This window comes from Anolis carolinensis, unplaced genomic scaffold (genome assembly GCF_035594765.1).
Source record: "Anolis carolinensis isolate JA03-04 unplaced genomic scaffold, rAnoCar3.1.pri scaffold_10, whole genome shotgun sequence".
Classification (NCBI taxonomy): domain Eukaryota; kingdom Metazoa; phylum Chordata; class Lepidosauria; order Squamata; family Dactyloidae; genus Anolis; species Anolis carolinensis.
This window is the reverse complement of record NW_026943821.1, coordinates 18,446,905-18,470,195: the sequence shown is the minus strand read 5'-3', so window position 1 is coordinate 18,470,195 and position 23,291 is coordinate 18,446,905. Positions and strand designations below refer to the sequence as shown.

Here is a 23,291-nt window from a genome sequence, read left to right as displayed (position 1 = left end):
GGGCAATGATTCCATACAAATGCACAACACTAAATACAACTGTACCCTCAGTTCACTTCTGATAGGATAAATAAATCTGAAGGTGACCAAAAACCGAATTGTAACCCTTTTGGTACCAATGTTGTAGAGTGATCCCTGGTTTAAAAAAAAAATAGGGAACCACTGATCAAGAAGGAAGGGCAGAGAGGGAGGGGGGAGGAGAAGGAGCCCTAAACGGTTCTGGCCCATCTTACCTGTCTGAACGTATCTCCCTCTTATGAGCCTCTATGAACTCTTAGATCATCTGGTGAGGTCCTGGTCTCAGTCCCACCAGTCTCGCAGGTACGGCTGGTGGGAACGAGGGACAGGGCCTTCTCGGTGGTGGCTCCTCAGCTGTGGAACACCCTCCCTAGCAACATATGGCAGATACCAACTCTCCTAGGCTTCAGGAAAGCCTTAAAGACATGGTTGTGCACACAAGCTTTTAATGAATGAGAACATGGAATTTACATGACCTGTACCAAGACTTAGGAGCCCCGGTGGCGAAGTGTGTTAAAGCACTGAGCTGCTGAACTTGCAGACCAAAAGGTCCCAGGATCAAATCCCGAGAGTGGAGTGAGCGCGTGCTGTTAGCTCCAGCTTCTGCCAACCTAGCAGTTTGAAAACATGCCAATGTGAGTAGATCAATAGGTACTGCTCCAGCAGGAAGGTAATGGCACTCCATGCAGTCATGCCGGCCACATGACCTTCGAGGTGTCTATGGACAACGCCGGCTCTTCGGCTTAGAAATGGAGAAGAGCACCAACCCCCAAGTCAGACATGACTAGACTTAACGTCAGGGGAAAACCTTTATTTTATTTATTTATTTATTTATTTACATCACTTTTACCCCGCCTTTCTCCCCGAGGGGACTCAAAGCGGTTTACAATAAATAGGCAAAAATTCAATGCCTAAAAACAATGTAAAAACAACAATTCATATTAAAAAAATCTACAAAACAACAGTTCATATAAAACAGATACCATTGCAAAATAAAATCACATTATGTAAAATTTTAAGTATGTCCAAGATTAGATTACCTTTACCTTACCAGGACTTATGTTGAGGATTCTGGATGAATGGATTTTAATCTTGGATATGTTTAAAATTTTATATACAGTAGAGTCTCATTTATCCAACACTCACTTATCCAACGTTCTGGATTATCCAACGTATTTTTGTAGTCAATGTTTTGAATATAGCGTGATATTTTGGTGCTAGATTCCTAAATACAGTAATTACTACATAGCATTACTGCATATTGAACTACTTTTTCTGTCAAATTTGTTGTCTAACATGATGTTTTGGTGCTTATTTTGTAAAATCATAAACTAATTTGATGTTTAATAGGCTTTTCTATAATGCCTCCTTATTATCCAACATATTCGCTTATCCAACGTTCTGCCGGCCCGTTTATGTTGGATAAGTGAGACTCTACTGTAATGTGATTTTATTTTGTAATGGTATCTGCTTTTATATGAATGGTTGTTTTGTCCACAGTTTTTAGGCATTGAATTTTTGCGTTTTTATTGTAAGCCGCCTTGAGTCCCCGTCCCCTCCCCCCGGGGGAGAAAGGCGGGGTAAAAATGATGTAAATAAATAAGGAGGGCGTTTCCGTCGGGGGAGGGGCTTCTGTAGCTCCGCCCCCTCCCTTCGCCTCCCGGGGCCTCTCTTCCGCCTCAGTCAGTCGCTGTTGCCGCCGCCATGGAGCAGAGGGAGCTGCAAGGGAACGGAGATCAAGGGTGAGGCTTGGCCGGCGGAGAAGGAGGCGAAGGGGTGGAAGGGGTCCCGTTCATTCCCTTCCTCCCGCTTCTGGATCCTGACGCTTCCCCTCTTTCTTTCCCCTTTTCGCAGGCGCGGTGCCTTCAACTGAGGAACCAAAGAAGGAAGGGAGGAAGGAAGGGAGGAAGGAGGCCGGCCATGGAGGCGGCGGGGCTGGCCTTCCCCTGCTGGAGAGGCCCTTCTGAAGCCGACGAGGAGGAGGACGGAGCCCCGGGCTTGGAGAGCGGCTACCTGAGCCTCTCCAGGCGGGGCCCCGAGGAGAAGGACGCCGACGACGAGGAGGAGGAGGCCCGCCTGAAGGTGGACTTCTTCCGCAAGCTGGGCTACTCGGCAGCCGAGGTGGAAGGCGCGCTGCAGAAGCACGGCCCCGGCGCGGACACCAACACCGTCCTGGGCGCTTTGGTCCAGCACGGGGGCCCCGAGCAGCCGCCTCCGCAGCCGCAGCCGCCGCCCAAGAGGAAGGGGCCCGGGACCCCCACGTCCACGGGCCCCCAGGACACGCAGCCCGCCCCGCCGCCCCACAGCCCCGCCCAGGAGGGGGCCCAGCTCCGCCCCATCGTCATCGACGGCAGCAACGTCGCCATGAGGTAAGAAGCACAGAATAATAATAATAATAATAATAATAAAACTTTATTTATATACCAACCTATGTCCCGGATGAAGGAGCCCCGGTGGCGAAGTGTGTTAAAGCACTGAGTTGCTGAACTTGCAGCCCGAAAGGTCGCAGGTTCAAATGCCGGGAGTTGAATGAGCGCCCACTGTTAGTCCCAGCTCCTGCCAACCTAGCAGTTCAAAAACATTATTATTATTATTATTATTATTATTATTAAACTTTATTTGTACCCCGCTAGCATCTCCCGAAGGACTCGATGCGGCTTACAAAGGCCAAGGCCTCAACACACAATATAACAATACAAAACAAAAAGCAAATTAAAAACAATTAAAACAGTATAAACAACAAGCAATAACAATACGCTAAAACCCAATAGAACTGGGCCGGGCCAGAGTAATGGGTACGAGATTAAAAGTGCTGATGTGACAGGTAATATATAAGGCTTATAGGGCAAGGGCAGAGTGCGATATGCGATCTTAATTCTAATAAAGTGCTTATGGGACTTGGTATTGGAGATTTCCTATTAATCTGGGAAGGCACATTGGAACAGCCAAGTCTTCAAGTTCTTTCTGAAGACTGCCAATGTAGGGGCCTGTCTGAGATCCTTGGGGAGGGTGTTCCAGAGTCAGGGGGCCACCACAGAGAAGGCCCTGTCTCGTGTCCCCACCAACCGCGCTTGCGACGCAGGCGGGATCACGAGCAGGGCCTCTCCAGATGACCGAAGTGAATGCGTGGGTTCGTAGACGGAGATGCGGTCACGGAGGTAGGATGGTCCCAAACCGTTCAGGGCTTTGTAGGTAAGCACCTGCACCTTAAATTGGGCTCGGAAAATAAATGGCAGCCAGTGGAGCTCCTTGAACAGGAGGATTGACCTCTCTCTGTAAGGGGCCCCAGTTAACATCCTGGCTGCCGCTCGTTGGACCAGTTGGAACTTCCGAGCCGTTTTCAAGGGCAGCCCCATGTAGAGCACATTACAGTAGTCCAGTCTGGAGGTGACCAGATCAGCCTTCGCGAGGTACGGTCGCAGTTGGCGCACGAGTCTCAAACATGCCAATGTGAGTAGATCAATAGGTACCGCTCAGGCGGGAAGGTAATGGCGCTCCATGCAGTCTAGCTGGCCACATAACCTTGGAGGTGTCTACAGACAACGCCGGTTCTTCGGCTTAGAAATGGAGATGAGCACCAACCCCCAGAGTCAGACATGACTGTTGTGGTGCATTGGTCCCCCTTGAGTCTCCTTCTGGAGAGAAAAAGTGGGGTATAAATAAATATTATAATAACAATAATTGAGCTGCCCTGGTGTCAGGCCTTGGAGCTGTCACCTGGCAAGATCTTTTGCCTGAAGTCTCACCAGACTTCAACTCCCAGGCTCCCACAGCATCCAGCCTTGACAGCTCCATGCGGTTTTGCAGATGCTGCCTTAGTTCACTGCAATTCCTGTAATTCCAGAGCCGTGCCCAGCCCACAAAAACTACAGGTCCCAGGATCATATAGTGTCAGGCTGTGGCAACTGAGCTGTGCGGTGCAGACCTGGTCTCCTATAATCCTAGAGTTGGAAGAGATGACATTTTATTTATTTATTTGCCATATTTATACTACAACTCCCATTGCATTGAGCCACAAAAGCTAGAGAGCCATCAGTGCAGATTCACCCCAGCTTTCTCCCAGGTTCTTCTGGCCCTCACTTCACAAGAGCCCTCTGAGAGACAATGCCCTGTCCCACGAAACTACAGATCCCAGAATCCCGTAGGGTCAGGATGCTTCGGAGGGGAAGGGAGGCAGTGTTGTTCTACTGGAGACCCCATGACCAATGCACATTTTGATGCCTCCAATGTGAGCCCTGTTTCTGGGCCTATCTGACCTTGTGATTCCAAAAATGGGACCCATTTCCTCCTCTCGGCTCCAGAACATATGCCACTTACCATTCCTCATTTACTCTCCCATAAAGAATCAGGGTAATTCTAAGAAACTAGAGCTGATGCAGTCCATCCAATGCTGTTTTCTGAATTAGTGTCCCAAATTATTCCCGGTAACAGGCCTAGAAACCAAGACACTGAGAAAAAATGTTTGTTTTTCTTGGGTTGAGTTATCTATGGTGATTTTGACTTATAGGGTGAGCCTCTTTGGGGAGAAATTAGTTGAGTGCCGGTGTAAATGGGCCCTTTGCATTCTGTGGGATCGTAAGGTAAAGGTTTCCCCTGACATTAAGTCCAGTCATGTCTGACTCTGGGGGTTGGTGCTCATCTCCATTTCTAAGCCAAAGAGCCGGCGTTGTCCCTAGACACCTCCAATAATAATAATAATGATAATAATAATTTTATTCTTGTACCCCGCCTCTATCTCCCCGCAGAGACTCAGGGCAGCTTACAAATGCAAAAAGTATACATACAAAAGCATCAAATACCGAAAACGCACAAATGAAAAATTAAAACATACGATTAAAATCAAACCTTTTATAAGACAAAGTTAAAACACATCAATAAAAACATAAGGATGGGCTGATCAAAGTGCACTAAGTGAGACTTGTAAACACGGAGGAAGTTAAAAGTGCTATAAGAAAATGGGGGAGAACCCAAAAGTGAATTGAACCCTGAGGCTATATAGAGAAAATACCCATGTGGATGCAACCGATCAAGGATAACCATTTGTACAAGAATTTGGGTCATGTGGCCACTGGCATGACTGCATGGAGCGCCGTTACCTTCCCGCCGGAGCGGTACCTATTGATCTACTCACATTGGCATATTTTCGAACTGCTAGGTTGGCAGAAGCTGGAGCTAACAGCGGGCGCTCACTCCGCTCCCGGGATTTGAACCTGGGACCTTTCGGTCTGGTAGTTCAGCAGCTCAGTGCTTTAACACACTTCGCCACCGGGGTGGAGGGATCGTGGGGACCCTTTTTTCAACACAAACCTCTGGAGCCATTAGACTGGGGGTCTCTTTTGCTGAACAAAAGGCGCCCCAAATGGAGATGTGGCCCAAGAGCATGGGGAGGGGGGATGGGATGCCCTTTGCCCCCAGCCCTGCCCTGCCCCCAGATCCGCCCCTGCTGACCTCTGAACCCCGGGGGATTCCCCAAAGGCCTTGCACCCATCGCCCTTGGCTTTCACCATTCCGGCCCTGGAGGGGGATTCCCACTCACTCCGATTCCTCCTGTTTCACCTTCCCTGGTTTGTAACTGGCAGCAACTTGATATGCAAAGATATGCAAATCTCAGATGGGGAAGGTGCGGCAGAGAATCGGGCTCCCACTTCCTTCTAAGGGAAATTTTCTTTGCTCTGGTTGCCACATCGGATGATGAGGCGCTTCATGCGGAGAAGGGAAGAAGTGGGGGAACCGACATGCAAATTTCTTCGAAAAGGGAGGCAGCACAAACCTGCCCAGAGGAAAGTTTTGGTTTCAATGGTTTGGGAGGAAAGGTTGTTTCCTCCAGCGCAGATTTACATGCTTTTTGAATCACAGCTTCCCATTTTCATGAAGTTCTGATTGGAGGAGTGAAATGGACACTTTGAGACAAAACCTAAAAAGAAATACAGTAGAGTCTCACTTATCCAAGCTAAACGGGCCGGTAGAAGTTTGGATAAGCGAATATCTTGGATAATAAGGAGGGATTAAGGAAAAGCCTATTAAACATTAAATTAGGTTATGATTTTACAAATTAAGCACCAAAGCATCATGTTTTGCAACAAATTTGACAGAAAAAGCAGTTCAATACGCAGTAATGTTATGTTGTAATTACTGTATTTATGAATTTAGCACCAAAATATCACGATATATTGAAAACATTGACTACAAAAATGGCTTGGATAATCCAGAAACTTGGATAAGCGAGCCTTGGATGAGTGAGACTCTACTGTACTACACTTGCCTTCTTGGCACATCAATAGCCACTTTGTTACTTTAAGAACACTAAATATATCTAATTTGGTTTGCCACAAAATTGCAAGGCCCAAAACATTTAAATGGCTAGTTTGTTCAAACAATAATAACAAGGAGGTTTTCGTTTTTAAATAGTTTGGGTTCTGTTACAAATGGTGCAACAACGATCCTGATTTGTATCTTTGGTTTTGCAGAGGAGGCAAAAAGGAAAAGAGCGTTGCAAAAACATTGGTGTTAGCAAGACAAAGGAGACAGTTTTCTCCCTTCCGGTCCTGCATAGTGCCAGGCTTAGAAAAAGAACTGGGTTTGGTCTCCTTTTGTCCGGCTGTTTGGAGAAACACACCTGGCTGGAAAGGGTTGTGTGTATTTGCATGCTTTTGTGTCTGTGTCTGTGTGTGTTTCAAAGAGAGGCACCAAGAGAGGAAGCGGTTTTTGCTTCCTGTGGTGCGCCTGCCAAGGGAAACTCCTGTCTCGGGTGAGTCACTGTTATGGGTGCCCTATTTGTACAATTGGCACTCTGCACATGTCTAAAGGTACCCTCTTCTGTGCCGTGGAAGTCCTCTTGATGAGCAAAACAATCCAAGCTTTGGAAGCAAAGAATCACTCTGAGGAGTGGCTTATAGAGCTGGATCTTGGAGAAGAGAAGGTTGAAAGAACAAGGTTTAAATATTTTAAAGGAGGTCAGAATTGAGCTTGTTTGTTGCATGCAGCTCTGGAGACTAGGACGCAATGGACCAATGGACTCAAACTGCAAGAAAGGAGATTCCACCTAAACATTAGGAAGAACTTCCTAAAAAAATAAAGGCTGTTCGAAAAGGAATATTGTGAACTGAAGTCCGGTGGAGTCTCCTTCCTTCTCTGGAGGTTTTGAAGCAGAGGTGGGTGGCCATCTGTTGGGAGCATTTGCTTGTGTCCTCGTGCACTGCACAAGATTGGACTGGATGGCCCTTTGATGGCATGTTCCAGCTCTATGATTCTGAGCAGATGCACTCTGCCCGTGCTCTGTTGCAGGGGTGTCGGGGAGGAGGGTGCAAATCCCAGGAACGTGTGGAAGCACACACAGGGACACACGTCGCCTGGAGCACCCACAGTGCCGCTCTGCCCGCCCTGGGCGTGCCAGATTCCTTCCTCGTGATGAAGCTCACAGGCAAGAACAAACAATGTATACCGCCCGCAAAAGAGCATTGCTCTGTTTGGTTTCTGTGAGAGTCATGGGGGTATTCCTTGTCTTGGCAAAAGTCTTTGGAGACCCCACTCGGCCCATCGGCATTTCTGACCAGTTGCACCTGGTATGGACTTTGCTGTTGGCCCGTTCCCATCTGAACAGGAAGAGCAAATAATAATAATAATAATAATAATAATAATAATAATAATAATAATAATAATAACAACAAACTAGAGCTGACAGCTGGCACAACAAAACACTGCATGGAAAGTTCCTTGACAAAATTGAAGGAAAAGCTGATAAGGAGAAGACCTGGCTATGGCTCACGAATGGGACACTGAGGAAGGAGACAGAAGGCCTGATCCTTGCAGCCCAGGAGCAAGCCATCAGAACAAAGGCAATTAAGGCCAAGATTGAAAAATCAACTGATGACCCAAAATGCAGACTGTGCAAGGAAACCGACGAAACCATTGATCATATCCTCAGCTACTGTAAGAAAATTGCACAGACAAACTACAAACAGAGGCCCAAATGATTCATTGGAACTTATGCCTCAAGTACCACCTCCCAGAATCAAAGAACTGGTGGGATCACAAACCTGCAAAAGTATTGGTAAATGAACATGCAAAGATACTGTGGGACTTCCGAATCCAGACTGACAAAGTTCTGGAATACAACACACCAGACATCACAGTTGTGGAAAAGAAAAAGGTTTGGATCATTGATGTTGCCATCCCAGGTGACAGTCGCATTGACGAAAAACAACAGGAAAAACTCAGCCGCTATCAGGACCTCAAGATCAAATTGCAAAGGCTCTGGCAGAAACCAGTACAGGTGGTCCTGGTGGTGATCGGCACATTGGGTGCCGTGCCAAAAGATCTCAGCCGGCATTTGGAAACAATAGACATTGACAAAATTACGATCTGTCAACTGCAAAAGGCCACCTTACTGGGATCTGCAAACATCATCCGAAAATACATCACACAGTCCTAGACACTTGGGAAGTGTTCGACTTGTGATTTTGTGATACGAAATCCAGCCTATCTATCTTGTTTGCTGTGTCATACAATGTTGTTGTGTCAATAATAATAATAATAATAATAATAATAATAATAATAATAATGCTTTATTTATATCCCACCCTTGCTCCCCAAACAGACTCGGGGAGATTCTGAGGTCCCAGGTGGAGCTCCAGTCTCAAGGAGAAACACTCCCATTGTTTTGTCTTTCAAAAGCATGCAGCTTACAACTTCCTTTTTCAGTGCTTATAAATACACATAGTAAAACCATTCTTCTCTATATAAGGTTAAATCTAGATGACATCATGTGACAAAATTAGGGAAAAAAATCTGTTCCTGGTTTGAAAGTGTTATTTCCTGTTTAATAGTGCAGAACTTATTTTGAAAGTAGTTGTTCTACTCCAGAAACTTCATATTTGTGGCTGCCACAAATTATGTTGAACTGTGTTGTTGAAGGCTTTCATGGCCAGAATCACTGGGTTGCTGTGAGTTTTCTCAAGCAACCGTCAAAAAACATGTTAACTGAGTTGTTGTATGTTTTCCGGGCTGTATGGCCATGTTCCAGAAGCATTCTTTCCTGACATTTCTCCTGCATCTATGGCAGGCATGCTCAGACGATGCCTGCCATACATGTGGATGAAACATCAGGAGAGAATACTTCTGGAACATGGCCACACAGCCCAGAAAACTCACAGCAATCCTATGTTGAATCAGTTGAGGCTCAATGAGATAGTTTGTTCAGAGATATTCATTAGAAAACTAGCAAAATGTGCTGCAAGATGTCCTGCAAAAACAAAGTATTTGCAGTTTAATAAATATTTCCCAAGTTTTTATGATAGAGCCAATTAGGAAATGACATTTCTAACCCAGAAACACAAATTGTGCTACTAGTGTAAGCAAATCCTTCTAATTCTCAAAACTCTCAGAAATCAAAGGAAGTTGTATGCCACTTTTTATTTCTATGCATTTTCTCGTATCTCATTTGTTTTCTTTCTGTTGTTAATAATAATATTAATTATATATTATATATTAAATGTAACATTACTAATAATATTACCATATAGTGATATAGTAAAGTAAAGGTAAAGGTTTTCCCCTGACATTAAGTCCAGTCGTGACCGACTCTGTGGGTTGGTGCTCATCTCCATTTCTAAGCCGCAGAACCGGCGTTGTCCATAGACACCTCCAGGGTCATATGGCCGGCATGACTGTATGGAGTGCTATTACCTTCCCGCTGGAGCGGTACCTATTGATCTACTCACATTTGCATGTTTTCGAACTGCTAAGTTGGCAGAAGCTGGGGCTAACAGCGTGTGCTCATTCCGCTCCCGGGATTTGAACCTAGGACCTTTTGGTCTGCAAGTTCAGCAGCTCAGCGCTTTAACACACTGTGCCACCAATGTACAATATAGTAATTTAATGTACAATATAGTACAATATAGTAATTTAATGCTTATATTGTGCTATGTTAATAATATATTGTATATTAGGCCCGGCTGTGGCGCAGGCTGGTGAACAGCCAGCTGCAACAAATCACTCTGACCAAAAGATGATGAGTTCGAGGCCAGCTCGGAGTCTGCGTTTGTCTTTGTCTTTGTTCTATGTTAAGGCATTGAATGTTTGCCTTATATATGTAATGTGATCCTCCCTGAGTCCCCTTCGGGGTGACAAGGGCAGAATATAAGTACTGTAAATAAATAAATAAATAAATACAGTAGAGTCTCACTTATCCAACACTCACTTATCCAACGTTCTGGATTTCCCAACGCATTTTTGTAGTCAATGTTTTCAATAAATTGTCATATTTTGGTGCTAAATTCGTAAATACAGTAATTACTACATAGCATTACTGCGTATTGAACTACTTTTTCTGTCAAATTTGTTGTATAACATGATGTTTTGGTGCTTAATTTGTAAAATCATAACCTAATTTGATGTTTAATAGTCTTTTCCTTAATCCCTCATTATCCAACATATTCGCTTATCCAACATTCTGCCGGCCCGTTTATGTTGGATAAGTGAGACTCTACTGTATGTACATTTTATTTGTAAGCCACTCTGAGTCCCCTTCGGGGTGAGAAGAGCGGGATATAAATGTAGTAAATAAATAATAAATCTTCTTTCATTCATTTCATGTTTATAGTTTCTTCAAATATTTACAGCATTCAATGTATTTGGGAAGTTCTCAATAAAAATTGCTGAGAAATAAATCCTACAGTTTACAGGCATGGACAAACTTTGGCCCTCCATGTCTTTTGGACTTCAACTCCACAATTGTGAGAACTGAAGTCCAAAACAAATGGAGGGACAAAGTTTGCCTATGCCTGGTTAAGGCAGCGGGAATGATAAAGTTCTTCCAAAGAGAAAGAGGGCAAAGTTTAGCACTAGAGTGCTGGAATGGAGTGGCATTGAAGAATTGGAGTGTGGAGTTGCCCTGTGCTGTGCCTCATTGTACCCAGATCTCCCTATGCCCTCCATATCAGTGACGTCCCCCCTTCTCTTTTCAGCCATGGGGACAGAGACGTCTTCTCCTGCCGAGGCATTCTGCTAGCGGTGAACTGGTTCCTTGACCGAGGGCACACCGACATCACTGTCTTTGTGCCATCTTGGAGGAAGGAGCAGCCGAGGCCGGACGCACCCATTGCAGGTAAAGAGATGGAGCAAGTGGGGCAGAGGGGTCGGGGCTTCGCTCGGGAACTACTCTTCTGGATCTTCCCAACCCAATGGAGGGTCAGGATAGGATTCACAGAAATTATCAAAATACTATAAGTCTACTTCAAATAAATGCTGGAAGTGTGGTGAAAAGGAAGGCACGTATTTCCACTGTTGGTGGACTTGTGCAAAAGCAAAAGAATTCTGGAAAGAAATACATAGGAATATACAGAGAATACTTCAAATTAAGATTAGTTTAGACCCCAAGTTGCTCCTCCTGGGTATGTATGACAACGTAGAGGAAAAAAATAAAGAAATCTTATTTAATTATCTGATAACTGCAGCAAGAATATGCTAAGGGATGGAGGGAAAAAACCAGTCCGGATACAAAAAACTGGTTTATTAAAATTTTGGAAATTATGAGTGCAGACAAATTAACATACTTATTATTGAACACTCAAGGCAAACCCAAAAAACAAACAGATTGGGAATTAGTTACAAACTATTTAAGAACAGAGAACTGTAAAGTGATAATATAAGGATACAATAGCCAAAGATAAAAGACTATACAGCTGCCCCGGAATAAACACTAAAGGAAAGAAAAATAATACAACAAACAAATAGAAGAGGAAATACAAGGGTATAGTTTATACCAAATGAATACGATACATAACAACACACATCTGATGGAAGTCAATTTTAATTATATGTGATAACTGTTAGTATTTAAGTGATGTTCTGATCTATTATGTTTTTTGCTGTCTGTTTTCTGTTTCTGTCCTCTTTTTCTTTTTCCTTTTGTTTCCTGATGTAGGGCTTCAATTAGGTTTCCCCTAACCTCCTATATTTTTTTCTTTTTTTTCTTACCCCCATGTTATCCCCCATGTTATCCCCCTTCACTGTGTGTAATGGTCGATGTGATTCACACCCCCTGGCAAATGACTTTAATAAAAATTTATTTTTTTAAAAAAGGATAGGACTCACTGGGCCCCCAGTGAGCCCTATATCCCGGACAGTCTACCCAGAAAGCCCTCCAGAATCCAGTACTGGAAAGCCCTCTTAATTTGCTGTGAACACTTCCTTTTGATGTTGACTCTATGCCAGGGGTCCTCAAACTTTTTAAGCCGAGGGCCGGTCCACAATCCTTCAGACTGTTGAGGGGCTGGATTATCATTTGAAAAAAAAATACAAACAAATTCCGATGCACACTGCACATGTCTTATTTGTAGTGCAAAAACAACAACAACAACAACAAAAGAACAATACAATATTTAAAAATAAAAATAATTTTAACCAACATACATTTATCAGGATTTCAATGGGAAGTGTGCTCCTGCTTCTGGCCAATGAGATAGTCAAGTTAATTAGGGTTGTTGTTGTTGTTGTGTGCCTTCAAGTCATTTCAGACTTCGGGCGAGCCTAAGTCTAAAATGTATTTATTTATTATTTATTTATTTAGTGCATTTATTTACTACATTTGTATCACACCCTTCTCACCCCAAAGGGGACTCAGAGTGGCTTACAAATTATATGTACAGTACAGTCTCACTTATCCAATGTTCTGGATTATCCAACGCATTTTTGTAATTAATGTTTTCAATACATCGTGATATTTTGGTGCTAAATTCGTAAATACAGTAATTACTACATAGCATTACTGCGCATTGAACTACTTTTTCTGTCAAATTTGTTGTATAACATGTTGTTTTGGTGCTTAATTTGTAAAATCATAACCTAAATTGATGTTTAATAGGCTTTCCCTTAATCTCTCCTTATTATTCAAGATATTCGCTTATCCAAGGTTCTGCCGGCCCGTTTAGCTTGGATAAGTGAGACTCTACTGTACATATATATATATATAATTTATAATAATTTATAAATATATAATATATTGTATATACATATAATATTGATCATAATATTATAATGGAATACAATACTATACTACTAATAATACAATATAATAGTATTAATTATATATTATATATTAAATGCAATATCACTAATAATATTACCATATAATGATATAGTACAATATAGTATTTTATCCAACGTTCTGCCGGCCCGTTTATGTTGGATAAGTGAGATTCTGCTGTACATACAATGTATTATATTATTAGCATAGCACAATATTAGCATTATATATTACTTTATTGAACTATACCACTATACTGTAATATTATTAGTAATATTATATGTAATATAGAATATATAATTAATATTATTATATGGTATTATTATTAGTGTTATATTGTATTACATTAAAATATTATTATCAATATTATATGTATATACAATATATTATATGCTAAAACTGAGGGCAGGGGCCAGGTAAATGACCTCGGAGGGCCGCATCCGGCCCCCAGGCCTTAGTTTGGGGATTCCTGCTCTATGCTGAATCATTCCCTGGGCTGAGAATCCTGCTTTGTATTGTTAGAGGTTTCACCATTGTTTGGATTGATGAGTCACTTGGCATTGCCTCCCCAAGGATAGGCGGAAAGTTAAAAGTGTGGCTGAAGGGAAGCAAAGCTCTGAGCGAAGGCAGGCAATGCAAGGAAGGAAGGAAATGCCAAGGGCTTACCTGGGTCAGGTTGTGACTGTGTGTGTTGCGTAGGTGTCTCCCTTGCAAGCACCACTTCCAGCCCTGGTATTGTTTGCTCATTCCTTCTTCTGCAAATAGGAAACATACCAGTCTCCCTTTAAAATAAGGAATGTCCCCTTTGCTGCGGCTGCTGCTGCGTCAGAAGCTGACCTGGCTGCTGACCTTAGCAGACGCCCAGGCCCAGCCTCTGAGTGAGGAAAGACACATTCCTCTTATTTTGACTTTTATCTGAATGCAGGAGACTCTCAGTTCACCAGAATTTGTGCAACTGGGACTCTCAAGCAACCATCAAAAAAAAAATGTAAACTGGGTTGTTGTATGTTTTCCAGGCTGCATGGCCATGTTCCAGAAGTATTCTCTCCTGACGTTTCGGCAGGCATCCTCAGAGGTTGTGAGGTATGGAGAAACTAAGCTAGGAAGGTTTATATATACAGTAGAGTCTCACTTATCCAACATAAACGGGCCGGCAGAATGTTGGATAAGCGAATATGTTGGATAATAAGGAGAGATTAAGGAAAAGCCTATTAAACATCAAATGAGGTTATGATTTTACAAATTAAGCACCAAAACATCATGTTATACAACAAATTTGACAGAAAAAGTAGTTCAATACACAGTAATGCTATGTAGTAATTACTGTATTTACGAATTTAGCACCAAAATATCACGATGTATTGAAAACATTGGCTACAAAAATGCATTGGATAATAATAATAATAATAATAACAACAACAACAACAACAACTTTATTTTTATACCCCGCCCCATCTCCCCGAAGGGACTCGGGGCGGCTTACATGGGGCCTTGCCCGATAAAACAATCAAATATCAAAACACAGCAATAAAACAGTTATCCAATAAAAACATCAATTACAGTAAAAACAATCGTTAAAATCAACATCCAGAATGTTGGATAAGCGAGTGTTGGATAAGTGAGACTCTACTGTATCTGTGGAAAGTCCAGGGTCAGAGAAGAACTCTTGTCAGTTGGAGGCCAGTGTGAATGTTGTAGTTAATCACCTTAATTGGCATTAAATAGCTTCATCTCCTGGCTTCTTCCTGCCTGGAGGCATCCTTTGTTCAGAGTCGTTAGCTACCCCTGGTTGATTCATGTCTGGAACTCCTCTGTTTTCAGAGGGCTGCTTCTTATTTACTTTCCACAGATATATATAAACCTTCCTTGCTTAGTTTCTCCATACCTCACAACCTCTGAGGATCCTTGCCATAGATGTGGGCAAAACGTCGGGAGAGAATACTTCTGTAACATGGCCATACAGCCCAGGAAACATACAACAACCCTGTGATCCCGGCCATGAAAGCCTTCGACAACACAACATGTAAACTGCCTCTGAACTAAAACTGCTTCCTGCATTCACCAAGATGTGTTTTATGATACAGTGAAGCTGTTGTAGAATAGAATCATGGACTTGGAAGAGATTATCTTTCTTCTTCTTGCAGATCAGGAAATCCTTCTGGACCTGGAACGGAGGAAGATCGTGGTCTTCACACCCTCACGGCGGGTGGGGGGCAAGCGGGTGGTCTGCTATGACGACCGCTTCATTGTCAAGCTGGCCTTCGAGTCGGACGGCGTGGTGGTCTCCAACGACACCTACCGGGACCTGCAGGCCGAGCGGAGCGAGTGGAAGAAGTTCATCGAGGAGCGCCTGCTCATGTACTCCTTCGTCAACGACAAGTGCGTCCCATCATGTCTGACTCAAGGAGGGAGGAGGCTAGACCATTGCTAAGTCTGAGGAGCACAGAGCCCTTATGGCTGCAGAAGAGGCCATCCCTGAAAATAACCCTTTCTGTCTCTTTCCAGGTTCATGCCTCCAGATGACCCGCTCGGGCGCCACGGACCCAGCCTGGACAACTTCCTCAGGAAGAAGCCGCTGGCTCCCGAACACAAGAAGCAGCAGTGTCCCTATGGTGAGCCTCTCTCTGTCTCTTTCCCCCTTGGCATCTCTCTCTTTCCTTGTACATGTGAAGAGTACTGCTTGAGTTGTGATCCCCGGACAGCAAGAGTTGAACTAGATGGCTCATCCCAACTCAGATTCAGTGGGTTACACTGTCTACTTTGGTAGTCAGAATGCCCGTTTTCCAAAATGCCTGGTTACTACCAGCTGTAAATTGTTGTTATTATTTTGTTGAGCCCAAACTGGAGAATCAACTTCCCTAAGGTCTTGTGTAGTGTCTTGAGTGTTAGACTGGGTTGCCATGGCCCTGAACGACCGTAGACAAATCACTCTCTCAGCCTCAGAGGAAGGATGGAGCAACTCAGTTTGAACAAATTCTACTCCTTGTGGAGAGAAAAAGCGTGATATAAATAAACATAGTACAGTAGAGTCTCACTTATCCAACGTTCTGGATTATCCAACGCATTTTTGTAGTCAATGTTTTCAATACATAGTGTTATTTTGGTGCTAAATTCATAAATACAGTATTTACTACATAGCATTACTGCGTATTGAACTATAACATAATGTTTTGGTATTTAATTTGTAAAATTATAACCTAATGTGATGTTTAATAGGCTTTTCCTTAATCTCTCCTTATTATCCAAGATATTCGCTTATCCAACATTCTGCCAGCCTGTTTATGTTGGATAAGTGAGACTCTACTGTAATAATATTATCAAGAAGACCCCATTATAGTGACATCTGGCAGGCTCTATCCCTTTTGAGTTTTAGAAAGAAAGTGAAGACCTGGTTATGCGAGCAAGCATTCAAAGAATAAGTTTCGTTGGCTTTGACTCGGTCTGGACTAAGGTTTATGTACAAGGTTTTGTGGATGAATGGCTCAAGTATTTTGTATTATTTTAAATCTGTTTTTAATTGCTTATGTTTTATTCTTTTGTATTGTTGTATATTGGCATCGAATTCTGCCAGTTTTGTAAGCTGCCCTGAGTCCCTTCGGGTGGGAAGGGCGGGATAGAAATAATAATAATAAATACAGTAGAGTTTCACTTATCCAAGCCTCGCTTATCCAAGCTTCTGGATAATCCAAGCCATTTTTGCAGTAAATGTTTTCAATATATCATGATATTTTGGTGCTAAATTCGTAAATACAGTAATTACAACATAACATTACTGCGTATTGAACTGCTTTTTCTGTCATATTTGTTGTATAACATGATGTCTTGGTGCTTAATTTGTAAAATCATAACCTAATTTGATGTTTAATAGGCTTTTCCTTAATCCTTCCTTATTATCCAAGATATTTGCTTATCCAAGCTTCTGCTGGCCCGTTTAGCTTGGATAAGTGAGACTCTACTGTAATTATTATTATAAGGTTGAGATATGTATTGACGTGGCACACAACAACAGTGAAGAAAAAGGGAGCTAACGCTGCCCACTTCTCTCCACAGGCAAGAAATGCACCTACGGCATCAAGTGCAAGTTCTACCACCCGGAGCGGGCGAACCAGGCGCAGCGTTCCGTTGCGGATGAGCTCCGCGCCAATGCCAGGCTCTCTCCAACCCAAAGTGCCACCAAGGAGGAGAGGAATACCCGCCGCTGCCCCCCGCAAGGGGAGTCGCTGGGTCCCGAGAGTGGCAGTGAGAAGCTCTCCTCGCCAAAAGCCACTTCGGTTGAGAAGAAAGGCTCCGCTCACAAAGGGGGCAAAGCGGTGGACAAAGTGGCCCACTTGCCCAAAGTGGGGGGCACCTCCCCCAAGAAGGGGGGCGGCAGCATCAGTGGAGGGAGCCACTACCGGCTGCAGGATTGGTACCAAACGCCGCTGCCCCTGGCCTCCCCCTGCATGGATTCGCTCACATATGTCTCTCAGGAGCACCTCGACTCTGGGATCGGCTCCTTGGAAGGCCAACTGTCCGAGATGTGGCCACACAGCCACTATGGCCACCAAGAGCCCCTGGGGAGCTACCGGGGGCCTGGTTACCCACATTCTTGCTCCTCCTCCTCCTCCGGCCCCGAGTCCGGCAGCTACCACCCCTTCCAACCCCAGGGCTACCACCTGCCACTCTCCGGCTCCGGCTCCGGCTTCCTGCCGTACGGCCAAGAGTTGCCTTCCAGCCAGGCACCTCCGCCGCACTCCTTTTCTGGGTATGCTGTGCCCGCTGACTCTTCTCTGGCTGCAGGGAGGAAGTACTGGTCTGAGCCAGCCTGCCCACCTCCGCGAGAGTTTCCCAGGGCCCCCCGGATGGCCTACGAGGACAGTCCCCCCTCTCGCCCTCCCTGGCCGGCTCCAGAGCGCCTGGCTGAGGAGCGGGCCAAGATCCACATCAAGCTCTGCGGGATCTTCCATCCGCACCTGGTGGACGCCGTCATGAGTCGCTTCCCGCACCTCCTGGACCCCCAGCAGCTGGCAGCCGAAATCCTCACCTACAAGTCGCAGAACCCCCGGGTCTGAGGGCAGAGGTTCCTGCCTTTTGGTGGACAGGAGTCCATTCCCTTTGGGTGGCTGTCTGGTCAAGGCGTTGGGGTTGGACAGAGTGGGCCAGGCAGAAACGGGATTGCCAAACATGGCCAGGGGACATGCTGAGCCTTGTCCATAATCCCAATGGGGTTCTCCCACTTGCAGAGGTGATGAGACCTTATTTAGTCTGAAGTGAAATGTCCACTTTCCATTCAAAAGTGGAGTTCTGCCTGCCCATTTTGGCTTGCAGACACATGTTGTGTGTGGCATTTTCACACACGGCTTTCTTGCACATTTGTCTGTGCAGCATGGCTGTACATTAACCGGTGACATTGAATCACTGTCATGTGAGCACAAAGTTATGCTCAATCCTTCTCTTCCCAATTCTTCGATCCTTAACCTAGCCATTTGTGTGCATATTCATTGTGTGCATAATAACCCCCTCCAACCACAATGGCCCCTGGCCACTAAGATATCCCCAAATCATTGTCCCCTGTGACTTGGTCAGTAGCTTTGCGACTGATGCTGAAAGTCCATTCTCAGGTTCTGGCTGTGCTTGCGGCCAGCTACTCTCTCTGGACATCCCTAACCTCGTGAAAGATGGGGTGTCTGTCCCTCTCATTTTGGAGAGAAAGAGGAAAAACTGCTCTGTTTGCTCTCCTTCTCTTAAATGGCTCAGTCATGGTGACTGGTAAGTCCGACGTTAATGGTTCTGGAGCCTTTCGGTAACGAATCTGTCACAATTGCCTCCGGCGCCTGACCGCTTCTCCCATCCCGAGGGCGTGATTCGCTCACAGGCCAGGAGCAATTGACCCTGTTGATGCATATTGTATCCCCCATATTATGTATTATGTATTAATCTCTTTTAAGAGGTCCGCAGCGTGGCTTTAAGGCGAGGGCACTGTGTGCCGCTTCAGGAGCCGCCTGGACCGGTAATAAAACCATAAATAATAAAACCGCGTATGCCTAGTTGAGGATGAGGAATCACCAGAGTGTGATGGTTTCATGTCAGTAAGCAAAATGCTTCTTAATGATAAGTAGCCACTTGATCTTAATAACTTTTGCACATTTTGTAACTCAGCGAGATAATGGTTTGTAATGGAACGGTATTTTTTAACAGTCACTCCTTTGGCAGTAATGGTTCTTTTTGGCTATTTTGTCCTGCTCAGAGGGCCTCTCCTAGAACTAAGGGTTCAAAATGCAATAATGAAAAATTAGCTGGAATGTTTCACTCCTTGGAAATAGCAATGTGCAAATAATAATAATAATAATTTTTTAAAGATTTCTTTCTAAAGCAATAACTGTTTTGCACAAATAAAAGGCTTTGTTTGCTCATATTAACTGTTCCTCTTTTTCCTTTTATGATCTGAGGAATTGGGACTCTTAAGCCAGCAGGCTACAGCTTTAGAAACTTTGGAGGTTCCTCAACATCCATTTATGTCTTTAAGTGGGAAGCTAGGAAGTTCATTTTTATTTTTATTTTTTATTGTTTTGAGGAAATTTTAAAATGACGAAAATGTATAAAATTCAAAACATAATACAGTAGAGTCTCGCTTATCCAACATTCACTTATCCAACGTTCTGTATTATCCAATGCAGTTTGCCTTTTAGTATTCAATGTTTTTGCAGTCAATTTTTCAATACACTGTGAAGTTTTGGTGCTAAATTCGTAAATACAGTAATTAGGTAAAGGTAAAGGTTTCCCCTGACGTTAAGTCCAGTCATGTCTGACTCTGGGGGTTGGTGTTCATCTCCATTTCTAAGCCGAAGAGCCGGCGTTGTCCATAGACACCTCCAAGGTCATGTGGCTGGCATGACTGCATGCAGCGCTGTTACCTTCCCTCCAGAGCAGTACCTATTGATCTACTCACATTTGCATATTTTCGAATTGCTAGGTTGGCAGAAGCTGGAGCAAACAGCGGGCGCTCACTCTGCTCCCAGGATTTGAACCTGCGACCTTTCGGTCTGCAAGTTCTGCAGCTCAGCGCTTTAACACACTTCGCCACTGGGGCTCCTAAATACAGTAGTTACTACATAGTAATTACTGAGTACTGAACTGCTTTTTCTGTATATTTGTTGTAAAACATGATGTTTTGGTGCTTAATTTGTAAAATCATAACCTAATTTGATGTTTAATAGGCTTTTCTTTAATCCCTCCTTATTATCCAACATTTTTGCTTAACCAACGTTCTGCTGGCCCGTTTATGTTGGATAAGTGAGACTCTACTGTATGTGTTAATGAAATGAAGCTTTATTGTGTCAGAAGCAACTTGAAAACATACCGCAAATCGCTTCTGGTGTGAGAGAATTGGCCATCTACAGAGACGTTACCCAAGGGATGCCCAGATGTGTTACCATCCTGCTGGGAGGCTTCTCTCATGTCACCGCAAGCTAGAGCTGACAGACGGGAGCTCGCCCTGTCTCGCGAATTTGAACCACCAACCTTCAGGTCAGCAGTTCAGCGGCAAAAGGGTTTAACCCATTGCACCACCGTGTCTCCTTGGCTTTCAAGAATGAGATTTTTTTTCGTGTCAGGAGCAACCGGAGTTGCTTCTGGAGTGAGAGAATTGGCCGTCTGCAAGGACGTTGCCCAGGGGACGCCCGGATATTTTGAAGTTTTCACCATCCTTGTGGGAGGCTTCTCTCATGTCCCCGCATGGAGCTGGACCCAACCTTCAAGTCACAAGGCTTTTATCCCCTAGGCCACCGGAGGCTCCTAAGAATGATAATAAGAATAATAAACTGCCTGTTTCTTCTGTTCGGAAACGAGACCACAGGGGATCTGAACCCAGAACCTTCGAGTTCTCTGCCATTGCCATTGCTGTGTCTGGAATATGGCTTGGTCTCTGACAAGGCACCTCCCTCCCATCCAGCCCAGTGCGTCATTGCTTCCATCCTCATCATCACTGGGGAAGCAGGAAGGAGTGCCGCTGCCCCATTGCAGGGCCTCTCTTCTCCTCCCTGCCTGGTGCTGAACTTTCCCTCGCATTGCACTCGGCAGGGGATTTCCCAGCACTAGAAATCACCTGACCAGAAGTCACATCCTGCAGGCGGGCGCTGCATTGCATTGAATGTGTAGGTCGGTGGGCAGGGCAGGGCTTGCTGAGGCTGGTTTCAGGGGAAGGCAGGCAGGGCTGGCACAGTGCCGGAGCTGGCAGGCCACGGCACCCATTGCTGAAGCAAATGCACCCAAGTGGGAGCCCTAAAGCACACATAAATGCTTAGAAAGCAAATGCCAAGATTATGCATCAAGATTATATCACTGACTAGCTGTGCCCGGCCACGCGTTGCTGTGGCGAAGTCTGGTGGTATGGGAAATAAAGTCTTGAGGAATTGGTGGTAGTTAAGGTAAAGGGTGAAGGTTTTCCCCGGACATTAAGTCAATTATAAATGGGTTATATAGCTGTGTGGAAGGGCCTTGAATCTACACTGCCATATAATCCAGTTAAAGGTAGAAGGTAGAAGAGGCAACAAGAGGATCAGCAACTCTTGATCTAATCTTAACAAATGTGGAAGACCTGATCAATACAGTTGAAGTGGTTGGATCCTTAGGGGCAAGTGACCATGTGCTCCTGGAGTTTGCAATACAAAGGAATGCTGAAACTAAGACAAGTCAAACACGCATTCTCGACTTTAAGAGAGCTGACTTCCAAAAAATGAAGGAATTACTGAGCGGCATTCCATGGACGCTGATATTAAAAAACAAGGGAGTTAAGGATGGATGGGAGTTTTTCAAAAGTGAAATACTCAAGGCGCAAATGCAAACAGTGCCAACAAAGAAGAAAAATAAGACAAGTGCAAAGAAGCCTGAATGGATGTCCAAAGAACTTCTAACTGAGCTAAAGCTCAAAAGTGACATGCACAAGAAGTGGAAAAGGGGAGAAATCACCAAAGAAGAATTCAAACGTATAGCCAACACCTGTAGGGAAAAGGTTCGCAAGGCTAAAGCACAAAATGAGCTCAGGCTTGCCAGGGACATAAAAAACAACAAAAAAGGCTTTTTTGCTTACGTTGGTAGAAAAAGGAAGAAAAAGGAGGCGATAGGGCCTCTGCAAGGAGAAGATGGGGTGATGGCGACAGGGGACAGGGAAAAGGCAGAACTGCTCAATGCCTTCTTTGCCTCGGTCTTCTCACAAAAAGAAAGCCATCTTCAACCTCAGCAACATGGAATGGACGAAGGATTGGGGGAAATCCAACCCCAAATAGGGAAACAAGCTGTCCAGGAACACCTGGCCTCTCTAAACAAATTCAAGTCCCCAGGGCCAGATCAGCTACATCCAAGAGTATTGAAGGAATTAGCGGAAGTTATTTCAGAACCACTAGCAATTATCTTCGAGAGTTCTTGGAGAACAGGAGAAGTCCCAGCAGATTGGAGGAGGGCGAATGTGGTCCCTATCTTCAAGAAGGGAAAAAAGAACGACCCAAACAATTACCGTCCGGTCAGCCTCACATTGATACCAGGCAAGATTCTGGAAAAGATCATCAAGGAAGTGGTCTGCGGTCATTGCTAATAGTCAACACGGATTTCCCAAAAACAAGTCATGCCAGACTAATCTGATCTCTTTTTTCGATAGAGTTACGAGTTGGGTCGATACAGGGAATGCTGTGGATGTAGCCTACCTGGATTTCAGTAAGGCCTTCGACAAAGTCCCCCACGACCTTCTGGCAAATAAACTAGTAAAATGTGGGCTAGACAAAACTATGGTTAGGTGGATCTGCAATTGGCTAAGCGAACGAACCCAAAGGGTGCTCACCAATGCGTCATCTTCATCATGGAAAGAAGTGACAAGTGGAGTGCCGCAGGGCTCCGTCCTGGGCCCGGTTCTGTTCAACATCTTTATTAACGACTTAGACGAAGGGTTAGAAGGCACGATCATCAAGTTTGCAGATGACACCAAACTCGGAGGGATAGCTAACACTCCAGAAGACAGGAGCAGAATTCAAAACGATCTTGACAGACTAGAGAGATGGGCCGAAACTAACAAATTGAAGTTCAACAGGGACAAATGCAAGATACTTCATTTCGGCAGAAAAAATGGAAATCAAAGATACAGAATGGGGGACGCCTGGCTTGACAGCAGTGTGTGCGAAAAAGACCTTGGAGTCCTCGTGGACAACAAGTTAAACATGAGCCAACAATGTGATGCAGCAGCTAAAAAAGCCAACGGGATTCTGGCCTGCATCAATAGGGG

The 23,291-nt window shown here is 44.5% G+C and overlaps 1 protein-coding gene across 1 annotated transcript; it reads left to right on the top strand.

Moving 5' to 3' along the window:
* The first annotated feature begins 1,684 nt into the window (after positions 1-1,684).
* zc3h12a (zinc finger CCCH-type containing 12A) lies at positions 1,685-19,436 on the top strand. Its single transcript, XM_003226899.3, has 6 exons — positions 1,685-1,760; positions 1,873-2,387; positions 10,983-11,122; positions 15,187-15,421; positions 15,548-15,654; positions 17,093-19,436. The coding sequence occupies exons 2-6, from the start codon at positions 1,939-1,941 to the stop codon at positions 18,091-18,093; spliced, it is 1,932 nt and encodes a 643-aa protein (XP_003226947.1). The 5' UTR covers positions 1,685-1,760; positions 1,873-1,938; the 3' UTR covers positions 18,094-19,436.
* The last annotated feature ends 3,855 nt before the right edge of the window (positions 19,437-23,291 follow it).

Coding starts and splice junctions, on each gene's coding strand:
- zc3h12a (XM_003226899.3), top strand. CDS start 1,939: ATGGAGGCGGCGGGGCTGGCCTTCCCCTGCTGGAGAGGCCCTTCTGAA. Junction 11,123..15,186: donor GCCGGACGCACCCATTGCAG/GTAAAGAGATGG, acceptor TTCTTCTTGCAG/ATCAGGAAATCCTTCTGGAC. Junction 15,422..15,547: donor TACTCCTTCGTCAACGACAA/GTGCGTCCCATC, acceptor GTCTCTTTCCAG/GTTCATGCCTCCAGATGACC.